This window comes from Ochotona curzoniae, unplaced genomic scaffold, assembly GCF_017591425.1.
Source record: "Ochotona curzoniae isolate NIBS_2020 unplaced genomic scaffold, NIBS_Ocur_1.0 contig_291, whole genome shotgun sequence".
Taxonomy (NCBI): Eukaryota; Metazoa; Chordata; class Mammalia; order Lagomorpha; family Ochotonidae; genus Ochotona; species Ochotona curzoniae.
Genome location: NW_024465649.1, coordinates 8,564,779 through 8,583,947, shown reverse-complemented (window position 1 = coordinate 8,583,947; position 19,169 = coordinate 8,564,779). Strand labels below are relative to the sequence as shown.

Sequence of the window (19,169 nt, the reverse complement as noted above, 5' to 3'; positions counted from 1 at the left end):
ATATATTTATATATATATGTTTATATTTGCCTATATATCCCTAGCCCACTTATTTGAGCTTCAAGTACATACATATCATGCATACCAGAATGTTCCTCTTAAGGTTGTAGACAATGTTGCTGTCAGGCTGTCTGGCTTTGTATGATTCAGAGGCCAATTCAATTACAGCAGCTGTTATAATATTTGCTTTTTCTTCAACAGTCCCCATGTCAGACAAAATGAAATTCTATAAGGTGAACGGTGAATGTCTGTGCACACTGGCCAACAACATTTCACTTCAGTGATAAACACTCTCATGTTCCTACTCACGAGATGTGTAACACTAATGATTTATTCATTTACTTTGACAATTATAAATGTGTAAGAATGATTTACATGTAAGTTCAAACCCCCAGCTTCTTGAAAGTTTAAAGGATTCAATATAAAATGAGATTAAAATGAATGCATTTATAGCCTGTCTGCCAGTGAGAGCTAATATCTAAATATTAAAAACGTAGTAAATCTGAACATTAAGATTGAGAACAGCTTACAAATAAAACTGGCATTGAAAGCTCTAAAAACATTAATAAATCCTATTCAAAGTAGGAGTATAAAAACATAATCTTAAACAACTAATAACTCCAAATGTTTTTTCTGTTTACTGTGTCATTCTCCATCCCTTCAATCCCCCCAAAAAAGGGAAAGACAGAAGTCGGGAAGGGAAGGATGAAGATGGGAGAAGAAGAGAGGAGATGGAGAGAGGTGAGCAGATAGAGACAGGTGTTTGCGGAAATAGAGAAGTAGAGATAATACTTTGATTTTAAAAATAAATCTTTCAAGTTAACCTCCTTACTTATATCTATTCATACCCAATAAAAATCCTTACAGGAAAAAAAAAGTTTAAAAGTGTATCTCTTTCAAGGACAAATTATGGCATATATAAACTCAAAATCTGAATAGTGTAACTATAATTTTAAAACTGCCATCTTATTATACATCAACAGGTTGATACAACATCTGTTCTTCAATTTTTCACCCAAGTTGTTATGGTAACCAAAATATCTGGGATATGTTTCCTAAATTTAACTGATTATTTCAAGTAAATAAAGTTATAACACATCAGCTTATTAACCATAAATAAGATAATTGCTATAAATCTCTATCTATCCCATTTAAATAGCAGATAACAGGATTATACTTCATTAGGCATCCACATACATTTTATCTCAGCATTCATATTTTCTAAAAAGAGCAAAGGTATTCTTATTTCTAGCTTAGGACATTAAAGACAAAACAAAAAGGGAAGTATTGTATTCTGTACACATAATACTATGCTATAATACTCCAAAGATGATCCCATTGTCCTCTTTGGGGAGCTTTGGATAATGTCAGATACTGCCACTCAACCAGTCCTCAAAATCCTCCACCACGGGGGGACACTGTGGCATAGCCACTAAAGCTGCCTCCTGCAGTGCCAGCACCCAATATGAGTCCCAAGTCTAGGATGTTCCATTTCTGATGTACTTCCCAGCCAAAGCACCTGAGAAAGCAGCAGAAAGTGGTCCAAGTACTTGGACCCCTACCACTCACAGAGGAGACCTTGGATTGTGCCACTCAGTGAGTAATGATGGAAGATCTCTGTCTCTTCCCCTCTCTTTCTGGAACTATTTCAAATAAAATAAATCATAAAGAACTTGACCAACACCCCATCTCTGGGCAAAATACAAAGTCCTTGAGTGGACACAAAGCCAGGATCCCCTGCACACTCCTCACCAGGCACACCAGTTTTCTTGCCATTCCTCCCGCCTCTGGGCCTTGCCTTCACTGTTTCCTGTACAAGGAGGCGCCAGCTCACTGGCTAACTCTTTAACCAACCCCAAGTGTGTGCTCAAATATCAATTAGTCCAGGAAAGCACCTCTGACCAACCCTATTTTTAAAAATTATTTTATTTGATAATCTTTACATAGTTTATTAGGGCACAAAGGATCAAGGGCTACAGGAAAGTGCGTAAGACCACTTTATTCTTATTAATTTTTTAAAATTATTTTCTTTATCTTGGGTAAGGGGAGAGATAAAGGGAAAAGCTCCACCCAGCTTCACACCCATCTCAGGACCCCTGTGTAGGGCATGCTCCGAGGGTCCTGCTCAAGTGGTTTGGATAGTTCACCAGTTCTAAATTGCTGCCAGTCTTGCCATTCCAAGCACAATGAAATCTCTCCAGAATCCGCTCACTGACATAGTTCACTTTAGAGTCTCTGTTTCCCAGATTTTCACTGCCAACACATGGCTGGGGTCGTTGATTGATTTGCTCTATCCTCCATTCTCTGACCAACCCTATTTTAAACTGCTATTCCAACACCCCTCTGTATCTGCTAACACATTACCCATCTGCTAAGGACCAAGCTGTTTCCCCCTAAAATTCCTATTCTGAAGACCTGACTCCCAGTGTACACTCAGGAGTGTGTGTAAGTGGGGCCTATATGCAGAAAATTCTGGTTAAATGATGTCATAGGAGTAGAGCCCTGAATCCTGAATAGGATTTGCATCTCTATATAAAAAGACACCTTTAATCCCAGCTTGTCTGTCTCCTCTTACTACGGTAATGCTTCATGAAGGAAGGCATTTTTGTTTACTTAGTTCACATTACCTATTACATGTAATTAGTAAACATCTGTTGAATGCAGAAATTCAAAACATCTGAAATCTTAATACACTATGGCAAGAAATAATATATTTGCTTGTGATAGTACTCAAAAAAATCTAATAGAAAAATACAGAATTTTCAGAGAGTGAAATTTAAAAGATCAAAATCATAAAAATGTGGGTTTTTTTCGTATTAGAGTCGCAGAACCTTCATGTCCTGGTTCTCTTTCCATGACTTCGACCCACAATCGGCTTTGTCTTTCTCCTACCAACCAAATGGAGGAAATGCTCAATACTGCAATCCTGCCCTGGATCATCTTCTGAACTCACTCTGTAGGTGAACACATCCACTTATCTTTTTTTTTTAATTTGTGTATAGTTTATTTATTTATTTTTTTATTGTTATTAACATTGTATTATGTGATACAGTTTTATAGGCACTGGGGATTCCCCCCACCCCTCCCATACCCCTCCCCCCATAGTGGATTCCTCCATCTTGCTGCATAACCACAGTTCAAGTTCAGTTGAGATTCCTTCATTGCAAGCATATACCTAGCATAAAGTCCAGCGTCTTATTGTCCAGATAAGTTCAGTGGCCTCTTGGGGAGACCTTCTCTGGTCTGAAGGTAGAGCTAACAGAGTAAAGTTCCGGTCAGTTAAAAGCCCCAACAAAACCTCAATATCAATATACAACATTATGGAATTAATTGACATAGTATTGAGTAAACAATATGTTAAAAATAATGCAAGTTCCATTCTTCGAAACCACTTATCTTTTAAAAATTGTTTAAAATAATTTTTCATGACACAGTTTTATAGGTGCCTCCCCCTCCCTTTCCTCTCTCCTTATTTTCCCTTCCCATCATTTCCCCCCAAATTACCACAGTACGATATTCCTTTGATAACAGTTACAAGTTTAATATTCTGCTATTGAAATGTATCAAGGCAAGGAGATAAAGGCAAAGGTAGAAAATCTAGATTTGTACTGTTGTAATTAAAAGGTATAATTATTTATTTACTTATTCTAAGATTTTTTTAAATTGGACAGTCAGATACACAGAGAGGAGGAGAGACAGAGAGGAAGATCTTCTGTCCATTGATTCACTCCCCAAGCAGCTGCAATGGCTGCAGCTGAACCAATCCAAAGCCAGGAGACTTTTCTGGGTCTCCCACACTGGTGCAGGGTCCCAAAGCCTTGGGCCATCTTCAACTGCTTTCCCTGGCCACAAGCGGAGAACTGGATGAGAAGCAGGGTCACTGGGATTAGAACTGGTGCCCATATGGGATCCCAGTCCTTGCAAGGCGAGGACTTTAGCTGCTAGGCTACTGCGCCAAACCCTGTAAAGGTATAGTTAAATGTTTCATTGGCAGTCTGCTTTTATTTGGGAGTAGATATATACTGCGAAGTTTTTTCCAGTATGCTAGTCTCTGTTATATAGTCCATTTATGGGAATATATGTACATATTTATTTAATTGTATCTATTTTTCACTTTGCACAAAGGCCATCTCACATGAGAGAGAACACAGCATATCTGTCATTTTGGGACTGGGTTTTCTTACTCAGATAATGGTTTCCAGTTGGGGCCATCCTCTGGTAAACTGCAGGATTTTGTTCTTTTTATGGCTGACTACTATTACATAGGGCAGATGTACCACAATTTCTTTTTTGTTCCTTTGTCGACACGCATCTAGATTGATTCCATGTTTTCTCAATTATGAATTGTGCTACTATAAACATAGGGTTGTAGGTCTCTGTCTCACATACATTTTCTTTTTTTTTTTATTTTTTTTTTAAAGATTTATTTTTATTATTTTTTCATTGGAAAGGTGGATGTACAGAAAAGAGAGACAGAGAGGAAGATCTTCCGTCCGATGATTCACTCCCCAAGTGAGCGCAACGGGCCGATACTATGCCGATCCGAAGCCAGGAGCCTCTTCCGGGTCTCCCACGTGGGTGCAGGTTCCCAAAGCTTTGGGCCGTCCTCGACTGCTTTCCCAGGCCACAGGCAGGTTGCTGGAAGGGAAGCGGGGCTGCCGGGATTAGAACCGGCGCCCATATGGGATCCCGGGCGTGCAAGGCGAGGACCTTTAACCACTTGCGCCACCGCGCCGGGCCCCTCACATACATTTTCATTTCCTTTGCACATATTCCCAGGAGTAGGACGACTGGGTCACACAGTAGGTCAATTCTCAGTTGTCTGAGTACTCCCCGTATTGACTTTCATGGTGGTTGCACTAGTTTATATTCCCATCAAGAGATGTTGTTAATGGAATTCCAAACGTGGACCAATATCACCAGAGTCAGGTGGAACCTCAACGTGGTTCTACTTGCAGTTCCCTAATAGCTAAAGAACCTGAGTACTTTATCATGTATCTATTAGCCATTTGAGTTTTATCTTTTGAAAAGTATTTGCCTGGGCCCGGCATGGTAACCTAGTGGCTATAAGTCCTCAACTTGCATGCACCAAGATCTCATATGAGTGCTGGTTCTAATCCTGGCAGCCTCACTTCCCATCCAGCTTCCTGCTTGTGGCCTGGGAAAGCAGTCGAGGGTGGTCCAAAGTCTTGGAAGCCTGTACCTGTGTGGGAAACCAGGAAGAAGTTCCTGGCTCCTGGCTTCTGATTGGCTCAGCTCCAGCAATTGTGTCCGCTTGGGGAGTGAACCATTGGATGGAAGATCTTCCTCTGTGTCTCTCTTCCTCTCTGTATATCTGCCTTTCCAATAAAAATAAATAAATCTTTAAAAATTACATATATACATATGTATCTGCTCATGTCCTTCACCATTTAACAGGGTTGTTTGTCTTGCTAGTGTCGAGTTTCTGAAGCTCTTCATATTATCTTGAATATTAGTCCCCTATCTGTGGTGTGCAGAGATTTTTCTCCCATTCTATTGGTTGTCTAGTCACTTTTTGACCATTTCCGTTGCTATGCAGAAGTTTGTGAGTTTGATGCAGTCCCATTTGTTTCATTTTGGCTTTAACTGCATGAGCTTTCAGCATCTTTTCTAAGTCTTTGCCTATGCCTATGTCTTATAGAGATACACACCACTTTCACCAGTTTAGTTATCAGTTCTTTGGGAGTGACTCTGAAATCACATCTGGCCTAGGCTTGTCTGCAGTCTGTCCCGTACTCCCAGCCACCTTTGAGACATTTAAAACTCAGGCCACATTGTCAGCTAAGTCAAAGCACAGGAACTTTGGGTAGAATACAGCACCACACTCATTTAAGAAAAAAAAATCTTAAAAAAAATTTTAAATAGTCTTTTAAATATACTACATATACAGATTAACGTAATTCATATACTATCTGAGGATTTGCTCTCTCTTTTTTTAATTTTATTTTTGATGATGTTTACATAGTTGAGAAAGATGCACACTCATGAGAAGCACTGATTAGGGTGGGAAGGGCTGAGGAATAGAGGAAACTGCATGAGATCATTGTTTCCAATTTTCTTTTTCTTCTTCCTGTATCTGGGTGAAGGGGAGAAAGAAGGGCAGAAGCCACATCCAGCATGCTAACAACATCAGTACGTGGGGACGGGGTTGGCCACACAATGTCATACCAGGTCCCCGAAATAGAACATGCTCTGAGGGTTCTGTTCAAATGGTTTCAATAGTTCTGAAATGATTTGCTTTCTTTCATTACAAAAATTAGAACTACGGTAGTAGGGAATTCCTTTGAATTATGACTATGTATTCTAATTAACAATATACCCTTGCACTAACTATCAGTTTCACTTCAACCACTGAATTAGTCCCAATATTGTAGTACAGTTTTATTACTTTCAAATTGAATTTAATCACTTGGGGTGGGAAATATAAAAAATTTATATGAGGTTTTCAAATTAAGTTTTGAAATAGAATAGCTTATTTTTAGAAAAAAAAAACATTTCCCATCTTTTCCTTCATCATTGGTTTTCTTTTTTTTTTTTTAAAGATTTATTTTTATTATTTTTTTATTGGAAAGGCGGATATACAGAGAGGAGAGACAGAGAGGAAGATCTTCCATCCAATGATTCACTCCCCAAGTGAGCACAACGGCTGATGCTATGCCAGTCCGAAGCCAGGAGCCTCTTCTGGGTCTCCCACGTGGGTGCAGGGTCCCAAAGCTTTGGGCTGTCCTCGACTACCTTCCCGGGCCACAGGCAGGGAGCTGGAAGGGAAGCGGGGCTGCCGGGATTAGAAGCGGCGCCCTTCCTGCGCTGAGGGGACCAGTGCGGCTCGGTGCGCAGAGGTAGCTGGCGAGGGTCTGGAGTCCCCCACATCCTGCCTGGTGAGTGCGTGAAACCACCAGGAGGACTCTGAACGCCGCACCGAGCGGGCTGGGCGCCCCGCCTGCAGCAGCAGCACCTCCGTAGCGCAGGTGCCAGGTGTCAGGAGAACTCCTGCACCAAACTGACACGGTGCGAACCTGCCGCCGTGAAGTCATTATAACAGGGCACCTGGGCCACTCCTCCGCTAAGGGCCTGTGTGGGGGAGCCACACGGGAGCAGGGGCTCTGAACACCCACACACCACGAGTGGTGGATTCACTGCACAAGAGCCACGCCTGGAAAGTGCCTCACCCACAGTCCCGTGTGTGGGAGACGCACCAGGTGGGCTCTGAAAAACCCTGCAGTCCCTGACACGGAGAACGCAGGGAGAAAGCACATAAAACCTTCTACGCCCTGCGGATTCCCGTGAAGGGAGCACACCCAGAGAGCGCCTCCATCCCTCCACGCCCTGGGGTGTCACACCTGTAGAAGAGGTGCCCAGAGTGTGCCTGGAATCCACTGGGCCCCCAAGGTGGTGCTCTACAGCCCCGGGCCCTGAGAACGCACCAACGGTGCCTTGAAAATTACCACGCCCGGCAACACCACGCCTACAGGCTCCAATCTCTACAGGAAAGCACCTGACAGCCCCTCAACACACGGGTCCATTTGCCTCACCAGAATACACCAACGCAATGGGAAAAACCACCAGAAAGAGTTGTGCTCCAGATGAAAGAGCCAGCACCCCACCAAACAAGGGCCAAAAGCCATTATCAATATCGACGATACGAGATGAAGACATGGAAGTGTTACCAACAAAGAAATTGATGAAAATAATGCTAAACTCTCTCAGAGACGTGGACACAAAGCTGGAAGACCTCCAGAACCGCATAATCACCGAAATACAACAAATCAAAACCAAACTGGATGCCCAAGATAATAAGATTGAAAGCCTCATCAACAGAATAAATGCGGCAGAGGAAAGGATCTCTGAAACAGAAGACACACAAAATGAAAGTGCCCAGCGAATTAAACAGCTGGAGACAAACCTCAGCAAAACTAATAAAATGATGCAAGAGATGAAGGATTACCTTAGAAAATTGAATATTCGGATCATCGGCCTCCCCGAGGGAGTAGAAAGAGAATCTGGGATGCAAGCAGTGCTCGATGAAATTATACAGGAAAACTTCCAAAATACTTGGAACACGAATCCACCCCGCATACAGGATGGACAGAGAACTCCCAACAGACATGATCCAAAGAGATCTTCACCCAGACACACGGTGCTCAAGTTCTACTCCAATGAAGACAAAGAAGGAATCCTGAGACAAGTACGAAGTAGAGAAAAGATCACATACAGGGGAAAACCCATCAGAATCACTGCTGACTTCTCCGAAGAGACCCTACAAGCAAGGAGAGAATGGACAAAGATCTTCCAAGTCCTGAAACAAAACAACTGTCAACCAAAAATAATCTACCCAGCAAAGATCTCATTTGTATATGAGAACGAAATCAGATACTTCAATAGCAAAGAAAAACTAGAAGAATATGTCTACACAAAACCAGCTCTGCAAAGTCTCCTTAGAAATGCGCTAGTCCCGGACAAAAAGGAGGCAAATCACAAACAAAGTTGGCAAATAAGAAGGTCTCCAAACTAAAGGCCGCACCAACAAGACAATTACATAGGCAACAACACACACACAACACAATCACATGGCAGGGCAAAATTGCAACCTCTCAATTTTAACTCTCAACACAAATGGTCTAAATTCACCAATCAAAAGACAGAGATTAATAGAATGGATCATCAAACAAGACCCAACCATCTGTTGCCTACAAGAAACGCATCTAACCAGAAAGGATGCAAAGAAACTGAAAGTGAAGGGATGGAAAAAGATATTTCACGCCAATAGACGAGAAAAAAAAGCTGGGGTAGCTATCCTAATTTCAGACGAGATAGATTTCATTCTAACTAACATCAAAAGAGACAGGGAAGGCCATTTTATACTGGTGAAAGGAATGATCCATCAAGAAGCAATCACCATCATTAATGTTTATGCACCGAATCTTAATGCACCTACTTACGTAAAGCAATTACTTACAGACTTAAGGGAAGACATAGACACCCGCACAATTCTTGTAGGCGATCTCAACACACCTCTAACAACAATGGACCGGTCTACGAAACAAAAACTCAACAAAGAAACAACAGAGCTCACACAAACAATAGAACAACTGGACTTAGTAGACATATATAGAACTTTTTATCCTAAGGCCACAGACTATACCTTCTTCTCAGCGGTGCATGGCACCTTCTCCAGAATCGACCATATGATAGGACATAAAGCGAGTCTAAACAACTTCCAAAACATTAGTATCATACCATGTACCCTCTCAGACCACCATGGGATGAAACTGGAAATCAACAACTCAAAACTCCCCAGGAAGTATAGGCACTCTTGGAAATTGAACAATATGCTATTAAACGAACAATGGGTCAGAGAAGAAATTAAAGATGAGATCAATAAATTTATGGAAACCAATGAAAACTCTGATACTACATTCCAAAACTTGTGGGACACCGCCAAAGCAGTGCTACGAGGTAGATTCATCGCAATCGGAGCCCATGTCAAGGCCCAAGAAAGACGCCAAATACAGGAACTAACCTCACACCTCCAGGATCTGGAAAAACAGCAGCAGAAGAGTCCCACACACAATAGGAAACAAGAAATCATCAAAACAAGGGAGGAGATAAACCAAATAGAAATCAAAAAAACTATACATAAAATCAACAAATCAAAAAGTTGGTTTTTTGAGAAAATAAACAAAATAGACACTCCACTGGCCCGATTGACCAAAAAAAAAACAAGAGAAAGTGAGAATCAATAGCATTAAAGATGAAAAAGGCAACATAACAACAGACACTGCAATCATTAAGAAAATAATTAGAAATTACTACAAAGAACTGTACTCCCACAAATTTGAGGACCACCAAGAAATAGAAAAGTTCTTGGACTCCCACCACTTACCAAAACTCAGTCCGGAGGCAACTGCAGAATTAAATAAACCCATAACCGAGGTAGAGATTGAAACAGTCATCAAAGATCTCCCAACGAAAAAAAGCCCAGGCCCAGACGGCTTCACTACAGAATTCTACAAAACATTCCGAACAGAACTAACCCCAATCCTCTACAAGCTCTTCAAAACAATAGAGGAGGAAGCAACCCTCCCAAACTCATTCTATGAAGCCAACATCACCTTAATCCCAAAACCGGACAGAGAACCATCAGAGAAGGAAAACTACAGACCTATTTCTCTGATGAACATTGATGCTAAAATTCTCAACAAAATCCTAGCCAATAGAATTCAAAAAATCATCAGACAGATCATTCATCCGGATCAAGTAGGATTCATCCCTGGAATGCAGGGATGGTTCAACATTTGGAAATCCATAAATGTTATAAACCACATCCAAAAACTGCAAAACAAGAACCACATAATAGTTTCAATAGATGCAGAAAAAGCTTTCGACAAAATCCAACACCTCTTCATGCTAAAAACTCTAGCCAAAGTAGGCATAGATGGGAAAATCCACAACATAATCAAAGCAATTTATGAAAAACCCAATGCCAGTATCATACTGAACGGAGAAAAGCTAGAACCCTTCCCACTGCGATCTGGAACAAGACAAGGGTGCCCGCTATCACCACTGCTATTCAACATAGTCCTAGAGGTACTTGCAGAGGCCATAAGACAAGAAAAAGAAATCAAAGGCATACGTATAGGAAACGAAGAAGTCAAGCTTTCACTATATGCAGATGACATAATCCTGTACATAGAAAAACCAGGAGACTCAATACAGAAACTGCTAGAACTTATACGAGAGTTTGGCAGAGTGGCGGGGTACAAAATTAACGAACGAAAATCAACAGCCATAGTGTACGCAAATAACACCAAGATGGAAGAAGATCTAACCAACAGGATACCATTCAAAATAGCAGAGAGAAGTATGAAGTATTTGGGAATAAATTTAACCAAAAGCGTAGGAGACCTATTCGAAGAAAACTACAAACTATTTAAAAAGGAAATTGAACAAAACCTCAAAAGATGGAATAACATCCCGTGCTCCTGGATAGGCAAAATCAATATCATTAAAATGTCTATACTACCACAAGCAATATACATTTTCAATGCAATTCCAATCAAATTGCCCAAAACATTCTTCACGGAACTGGATACAATGATTCAAGAGTTCATCTGGAAACACAAAAAACCACGAATAGCTAGAACCATCCTGAAAAATAAGAAGTTAGCAGGGGGAATCACAATCCCGGACCTCTGGACATACTATAGAGCAGTGGTTATCAAAACAGCCTGGTACTGGCACAAAGACAGAAAGGAAGATCAATGGAATAGAATAGAAGCACCAAAAGGGAACCCACACAAATACAGCCAATTAATCTTTGACAAAAAGACCAATGACAACTCAAGCAAGTGGGAAGGCCTCTTTAATAAATGTTGTTGGGACAACTGGCTGATAGCCTGTAGAAACAAAAAGATAGACCCACATCTATCACCATACACCAAGATCCAATCTACATGGATAAAAGACCTAAACCTACATCCAGAAACCTTCAAACTCTTGCAGGAAAATGTAGGAAATACCCTGCAAGACCTAGGAGTAGGTTCCGACTTTCTAAGAAGGACACCAAAAGCAATAGCAGTTGAGAACAGAATAAACAAATGGGACCTCATCAAACTAAGAAGCTTCTGTACAGCAAGGGAAACAATCAACAAAGTAAAAAAGCAACCCACAGAGTGGGAGAAGATCTTTGCACACGATATAGGCGATAGGGGGCTAATTTCCAGGATATACAAAGAACTTCAAAACAACCAAAAAACCAAAACAAACAAACCACTCAAGAAATGGGCACGGGAAATGGGCAAACATTTCACAAAGGAACAAGTCCAAATGGCAAACAAACATATGAAAAAATGTTCCAGCTCCCTAGCAATAAGGGAGATCCAAATTAAAACATCGATGAGGTACCACCTAACACCAGTAAGATTGGCCCACATAAACAAGAACACCAACGACGCTTGCTGGCGAGGATGCGGGGAAAAGGGAACCCTACTCCACTGCTGGTGGAGCTGCAAATTGGTACAGCCTTTATGGAAATCAGTCTGGAGAACACTCAAACAACTCAAAATCTGCATACCATATGACCCAGCAATAGCACTCCTAGGAATATATCCAAAACACCTGTTTTACGACAAACCAACATGCATCCCTATGTTCATTGCAGCACAATCAGTAATTGCAAAAACATGGAAGCAACCGAAATGCCCATCAGCAGAAGATTGGATAAGAAAGCTTTGGTTCATCTACTCCATGGAATACTACTCAGCTATTAAAAAAAACAAAATGCAGTTCTTTGTGGCTAAATGGGCACAACTGGAAACTATAATGCTAAGGGAAATGAGTGAATCCCAAAAGATTAGATACCACATGTTTGCCTTGATTTAACCTGTAATTTATTGTTTGGTTGTTGGTTATTTTTTGAACCTGTCATTGATACTGTCTCAACCCAGATGTTTCGAAGAATGGAACTTGCATTATTTTTAACATATTGTCTACCCATTACTATGTCAATTAATTCCATAATGTTGTATATTGATACTGAGGCCTTGTTGGGGCTTTTAACTGACCGGATCTTTACTCTGTTAGTTCTATCTTCAGACCATAGAAGGTCTCCCCAAGAGGCCACTGAACTTATCTGGACAATAAGACGCTGAACTTTATGCTAGGCATGTGTTTGCAAGCAATGAATCTCAACTGAACTTGAACTATGGTTATGCAACAAGGTGGAGGAATCCACCATGGGGGGAGGGGTATGGGAGGGGTGGGGGGAATCCCCAGCGCCTATAAAACTGTACTACATAATACAATGTAAGCAACAATAAAAAAAAAAAAAAAAAAAAAAAGAAAAAAATCAATCAACAAAATGGTGAGTGATCAAAAAATTAGTCAATCAAATGCTCTGGAAATGAGGCAGGTGCAAGTGGTGGCTGTGATGCCACTAGCAAGATTAATATTCCCCGAGATTTTTCCCATAATACCTCTAATACTTTGCTAAACAACAAAGACACACATCAACGAACACAGGGGATCCTCAAAAAAATTTGGGGAAACACATTGTCTTTTAATTCCATTTTTCCTTGAACTTTCTGAAGTATTTTTTTATTTCCTATTCTGCTATTTGCTGCTACCTATGTAATCCTGGGCAAGAAACATAACCTCTATTTCAAATTTTTCACCTAGCAATAAAAATCTACTCTATCAGGGAAGCTGTTTAATGAGATAGTGTTCCTCAACTGTTTGCCATTTCTTTAATATGGACCTAATTTTGTCATATCACCAACAACTAAAGACTAGTTAAATTGGAGATCAGCATATCTCTCCATTTTAAAGTGCTGTGTTTGTAGTTTTTATTTTTGTTTTGCTCTTGGTGTTCATGTATGAGTATAGACGCCTGCCAGGGGTCTGAGAAGGTCAATTCATTTTACCTACCATAAGAACAGATATTCGTATCACCGACAACAGCTGGGTAAAAATGCTGACCAAAAAATACATTCAAACCTCCTTGACAGGGTCTCTCAACTCGCTGCACCCCAACCACACCACACACTCAACTCACTTGGATCTTGGTATCTTCATTCTCTAAGCACTGCAAAGTCTGAGGATGAGGACACCTGACCACTCCTAGTCCCACTTCCTTAAACCTCTCTTCACCTTTAAAACATTTTGAAAATTTTATAACCTGAAACCCAAAAACATCTATTGTATTTATTTTTCTAACACAGTTAAATTAAAAAAAAAAAAAACTTTAATCCTGAGACATATTTTGGTACAGTGGACTGCGTAATGCAGTGTCAACTGGAAACACAGCCACTGTGCTTGTGACCCAGTTTCCTGGTAATGCACTTGGGAAGACAGCGAATACTGGCCCAGTTCTTGGGTTCCTTGCTACCTATGTGGGAGACCTAGAAGGGATCCTGAGTTCCTGGGTTAGCCTGGCCCAGATTAGCTGTTCAGAGAACTTGGGGAGTGGAACAGTAGATAAAACATTGGTTTCTCTATCTCTCGAATCTCTTGTTCACTCATATCTGTCTGTCTCTCTTCCTACCTCTCTGTGTACTTGCATGTGTGTGTGTGTGTGTGTGTGATCAATCTGCTTGTCAAATGAACCAATAAAACATTCCTTTAAAAAAAAAAAACACTTGTCTTCACTTTTAAAAAATGGAATAGCAGAATTCCCTTTGTAAATTCTACAGAAAAGTGATTTTCATTTTGGAATTGTTCAGGTAAATTATCAAGTTACAGAAGTGAATCAAGATTTTTTTCTTCTACACATCCTTTCTACAGAAATGACCATAAGATACATGCCACAAACAGAAGAGTAAGACAAGAAAAAATTTAGCATGTCATTCAAGAAAAGGCAAAGGAATCCTGGTTCATCAGCAGTGGAACAATGCCAGGAAGCCAGCACCTACTGAGAGAAGGAGAGGGAAGGGGAATGGCAGTGTCCTGGAAGAATATCCTCAAGAAGAAAACAGGAAAGAGTAAAGTTATCTGACATGAGTCACTTTGTGGAAAACTGTAACAAGCTCAAAGAAGGTACAGAAGGAAAAATTAACAGACAGTGAAACCAAACAAATGGAAAAAAATAAGCTCCCTGCTACCTGGAAAGTGGTAGAGGATGGTCCGAAGCCTTGGGACCATGCATGAACACAGGAGACCTGGAGGAAGCTCCTGATTCCTGGCTTTGGATTGGCTCAGCTCAAGCCATTACAGCCACTTGGAGGATGAACAATTAGATGGAAGATTTTTCTGCCTGTCTCTCTTTGTATATCTGTCTTTCCCATATACAATAAAATAAATATTTTTAAAAATTAAAAGAAAAAAGATCTTGAAAAAAAAAAAAGAAGCGGCGCCCGTATGGGATCCCGGGCGTGCAAGGCGAGGACCTTAACCACTGCGCCACCGCGCCGGGCACCATCATTGCTTTTCAAATAACACCTGTTTCTCCAACCATTTTTCTTCATACGCACTAATCAATTCATTACTATTAACTTGTCCAAAGCATCATTCTTGCTTCTTTAAAGATCCTCAGTAATCTGATGAAATGACCACACAGAATTTAAGAAAGGATTCAGATAAAAGTTGGAAATAATTCATCCAGTTCAAGCAAATAATATTTTTAGAATTTTAGTAAAAAGAACAAAAATTCCAAGAGAAAGTTATGCAGCTATTATGGCTTTAGAGATACTATAGGATCTTAGAAGAGTGCTTGAAGGTCCCTGGGTCTTGGGTCTAGAGTCAGGGAGCCTCAGTTCAAATCAGTTACTGATGAAATACATTTTGTCTCAGGCTTATACTGCCCCATTAATGTGAGTGATCAGTATATACTGTATCAGGTAAAGTTTACTGCTGTTCCTTCATGAAATACTTAATCTTCATGTTAAGAGTAAATATGAACCCTAGCTGTAGGCAACTGCCTTGTTGCCTTGTACCTAGGCAAGCGCTATACTGCTAGGAGAAAAGCAGCCAATAGTTGGCTGGTATTCTGGCTTGACAATGCCAACTCTGTGTTAATCATACCAGTGTGTCAGCATAGATAGCTACTGTTTTGTTTTGTTTTGTTTTGTTAAGGATTTGGGCGGGGGGGGGGGGGGACAGAGTACCTGCTATGTACTCATGACAGAGTGGGTGCATGTTGGCTGGTGCTGCCTCACTGTCAATGCCACTGCAATGCGCTGGGGAGGGGTGGGAGCAGGCCTGTGGAACTAGGAACAGATAGGAACGGGGCCACTGAGGGACATGTATAAAATGGCTTCTGGGAGCTTCAACAGAACAGGCTACTGCACCCACATGTAAGAGAGGAAGCTGAGATAGGGTGGCTCAAAGCAGAAATCTGGAGGGCTCCTCAGGCCAGGCCAGTGCACCAACCTACATGCACAATGGCTGGGGTAGACGAGGCCAGGCTAGGTGGCATCACTTGCTGATCCTTGTGAGAACCGTGTTTAGAGGTAAGCTAGTCGGGGTTCTTCGGGTTGCTCCAACCAGGCTATAGCACCTCAAAGTGCATGCAAGAGTTTTTGCTGGAGGTCAGCTGGGCGAGAATAGGTCAGAGCATCCTCCAGTACATTTCAGAACTAGAGCTGGAGGTGGGCCTGACAAGGGTTCTTTAAGATCTCCCTGACTAGGCCACAGTACCCACTAGTGTGTGCAAAAGCCAGAGCTGGGAATAGGTCAGGCTGGGCTAGGGTGAAGCACTCACTGGCAATAACCAGGGCAAGGAGCAGACTGGGCTGTGCTAAGCCATAGCACCTGCCAGCGAGAGCCAATGCTGGGGACAGGCTCTGGGTGGGCTAGCCTGCAGTACACAGTGGTGCTCACAAAAGCCAAGGTTGGAAGTGGCCCTGGTAGGGGTTCTTTGGGGTTGCCCCCACTTGGCCATAGTATCTGCTAGTGTACATGAGGGCTGGGCCTGGGCAAGGCTGGGCTAGGCTGTAACATCTGCCAGTTTGCATGAGAGCCAAGGCTGAGGGCAGGACTACTGAAGCAGGTGAACCCTTTGGCACATATGTAGGGTAATATAGGGGGTAAGCTGGGACAGGTCCTGCTCCAACTGACACCTATCGGAGCCAGGTCTGAAGACCTCCCTGGTGCAGTTTCTTAGGGGGCTCCCAGACTAGATCACTAAGCTCAATCCCTCTGGTACAACAAAGCCAAATCAAGACCACTCAAGCAATAGCCTCAGAACATTCTTCACCCAGTCAAGGATGTCTAAGGTGACATGAAATGACCATCTCCATTCCCCTGTACTGATAAGATCTGATGAGAACAGACCCAGAATCTCACTATTTTTCTACTAACAGATACCTTAGTACAAACCACTACAATCTCTTATCAAGATTACAATGAGAGCTTCTCAAAATCATTCCTTTACTCCACCCTTGCCCTGCTGCAGTCCACTCCACAAGGCAACCCAGTGACCACCGTAAAACATGAGTCAGATCAACATACCACATTCAAAACCCTGCACTAACGTCTTCAATCTCTTGAAGTCCTTAGAATGACGTAGAACATCTGTTATGGCTAACTTGCATCCTTCTTAGCACCCTTTCTTATTGCTTTCAGCCTCAATGTCATCTTTGTTATTCTCTGAATACACCAAACATGTTTCCTGCATATTTAGCTACTTTCTTAGCCTGAAAAGTTCTACTTAATCACCACAGGACTATTCCCCTGCATCTCCCCAGATTCTGTTCCAGAAGGCCTTCCTTGACTTTATTTTTCCCAACATGCTTCTCAGTGATAACATACTTTATGTTTTGGGGATATTTGTGCTACCTAACTAGAATGGTTGGTCTAGAAAAACAAAAACCGTAGAACACAGAATTACAAACGATCAATATTCATCAAATGAATAAATGAATAAATTTTGTATTTGTTTATTATTCGAAACTAAAAGCAGATTCTTCCTCCTTTAACCACGTGACATTATATTTCTACTCTCTCTGTTAAGTCATTTTATTTGTACCTACCATAAAGATATGCAAATATCAGACTGCCTTATTCCTTGCGTCTAACCTTTTTTGAATATATTTTAAAAGCTTATAGATATGCAATATATTCTTACCTGAATTTGAAGTTACACAGAAAGATGCTTCTATATTATAACTGAATAGCAAGCAGCACAATGCCAATTACTAAGTTCCTAAATAGTGTTTTTCACAATCAGCTGGCAAATGAAATTTAAGTGAGACAGAAGCACAGAACCCAGCTCAGAGATCCTTGACATCTACTTTGTGCTGACATGGAAGCCACAGAAACATTACGGGTGATGGTAACAAATCAAAAGATTTCCAGAGGATAGTGAAAACTACTTAGGAGAAAGCCGCCTCAGCTTGACCCATTAATAGATGCTATTTTTTAAAAAGCCAGATTATGTATGCTCAACTTATAAAGAGGAGGAAGCAAACTAATGCATTTTTTCCCTAAGAAAATAACTGGAATAAACACTTATTTGACCCAAAAGTTCTACACAATTTATTACCTGGCATTTTTAACAAGAAGCTTAAATCATCCAGGAAAAGACTGAATTATGGTCACTATGTTGAAACAGAAAACCTTATGCTTTAAGTTTTAAACTTTTAGCAAATCACCTAAAATTAACATCAAAGATGTTATATTTTCACCACTGAGACATGTCAACTGTATGCAGTAATTCATTCCCAAAGTCTTGTGGACACATAGAATTTCACTATTTAATCAGACCCTGTGAGAAATGATAATGCATGATTTTAGTAAGGAAAACAGCTGACAGGCTAAGCAAAAGAACTAATAGTATTACAAGCAACAAACAGCAAAAGAAACAACAGCATTCAAAATAAACTACATAGTTTAAAAAAAAAAAAATCCTTCCCTGCTCATTGTGAGCTTACCTGAGGGATCAGCCTGTCCAGATGCTCAGCTCTGTTTCCATGGGACGGGTGTGTAGATAACCACTCTGGCAACTTGGGCTGACCATGGAGGCTCTCTGCAAATTCCATCTGCTGCCAAAACACTGAACTGGCTCTTACATCCACACAGGCCTACAACCAATATTAGTAAGAGCACACAACAATGTTAGTTAGTGAGGACACTTCTAAAAATTTTCTCTAACTCACTACATTTTTGCTGCTTCTATCATTATACTGATTTAAGTAAAATATGTCCACTGTTTAAAAAAAATTCAATGTGTATCACAGAAATAAAATTCCCTCTTCCATTCTCCCATAGAACATTCATAATAAACCCACAACCGCAAAATAATTCACTACTTTCAGATTGATAGATATTAAGAACATGTGTCAAGAATGAAATCTTTCTAACAAATTAAAAATTTCTGTCCTCATAAAATAAGGTTGTAAATGATAATGAAATTAAATTGCACCAAAGAAGTTTTATTCCTAATCTCTATCAGTAAAATAATTAGAGACATTAAATTAAACATGCAGAAAGGAAACATGGTTGCAGTTTTAACGTGAATACCAATACACTGAAAAAAGTACATATGTAAAAAAAAAAACATATTTAACCATTTCAAAATACATTATAAAAATACTGAAAATTTTTAAAAAGGATATATATAGACTTTGTGTACCTATGTACAATTCCATTATGCTTTTTTAAAAAAGATTTATTTATTTTTCCTCAAAGTCAGATTTACAGAGAGAAGGAAAGAC

The 19,169-nt window shown here is 40.6% G+C and overlaps 1 protein-coding gene across 1 annotated transcript in view; it reads right to left on the bottom strand.

Annotated features, from left to right (window-relative positions):
- OMA1 (OMA1 zinc metallopeptidase) overlaps nucleotides 1-19,169 on the bottom strand; it is a 76,737-nt gene that overhangs the window by 11,881 nt on the left and 45,687 nt on the right. The window contains exon 8 of the mRNA XM_040978483.1: nucleotides 18,387-18,536. Coding sequence (XP_040834417.1) covers nucleotides 18,387-18,536 — 150 coding nt within the window. The remainder of the gene's footprint in view (nucleotides 1-18,386; nucleotides 18,537-19,169) is intronic.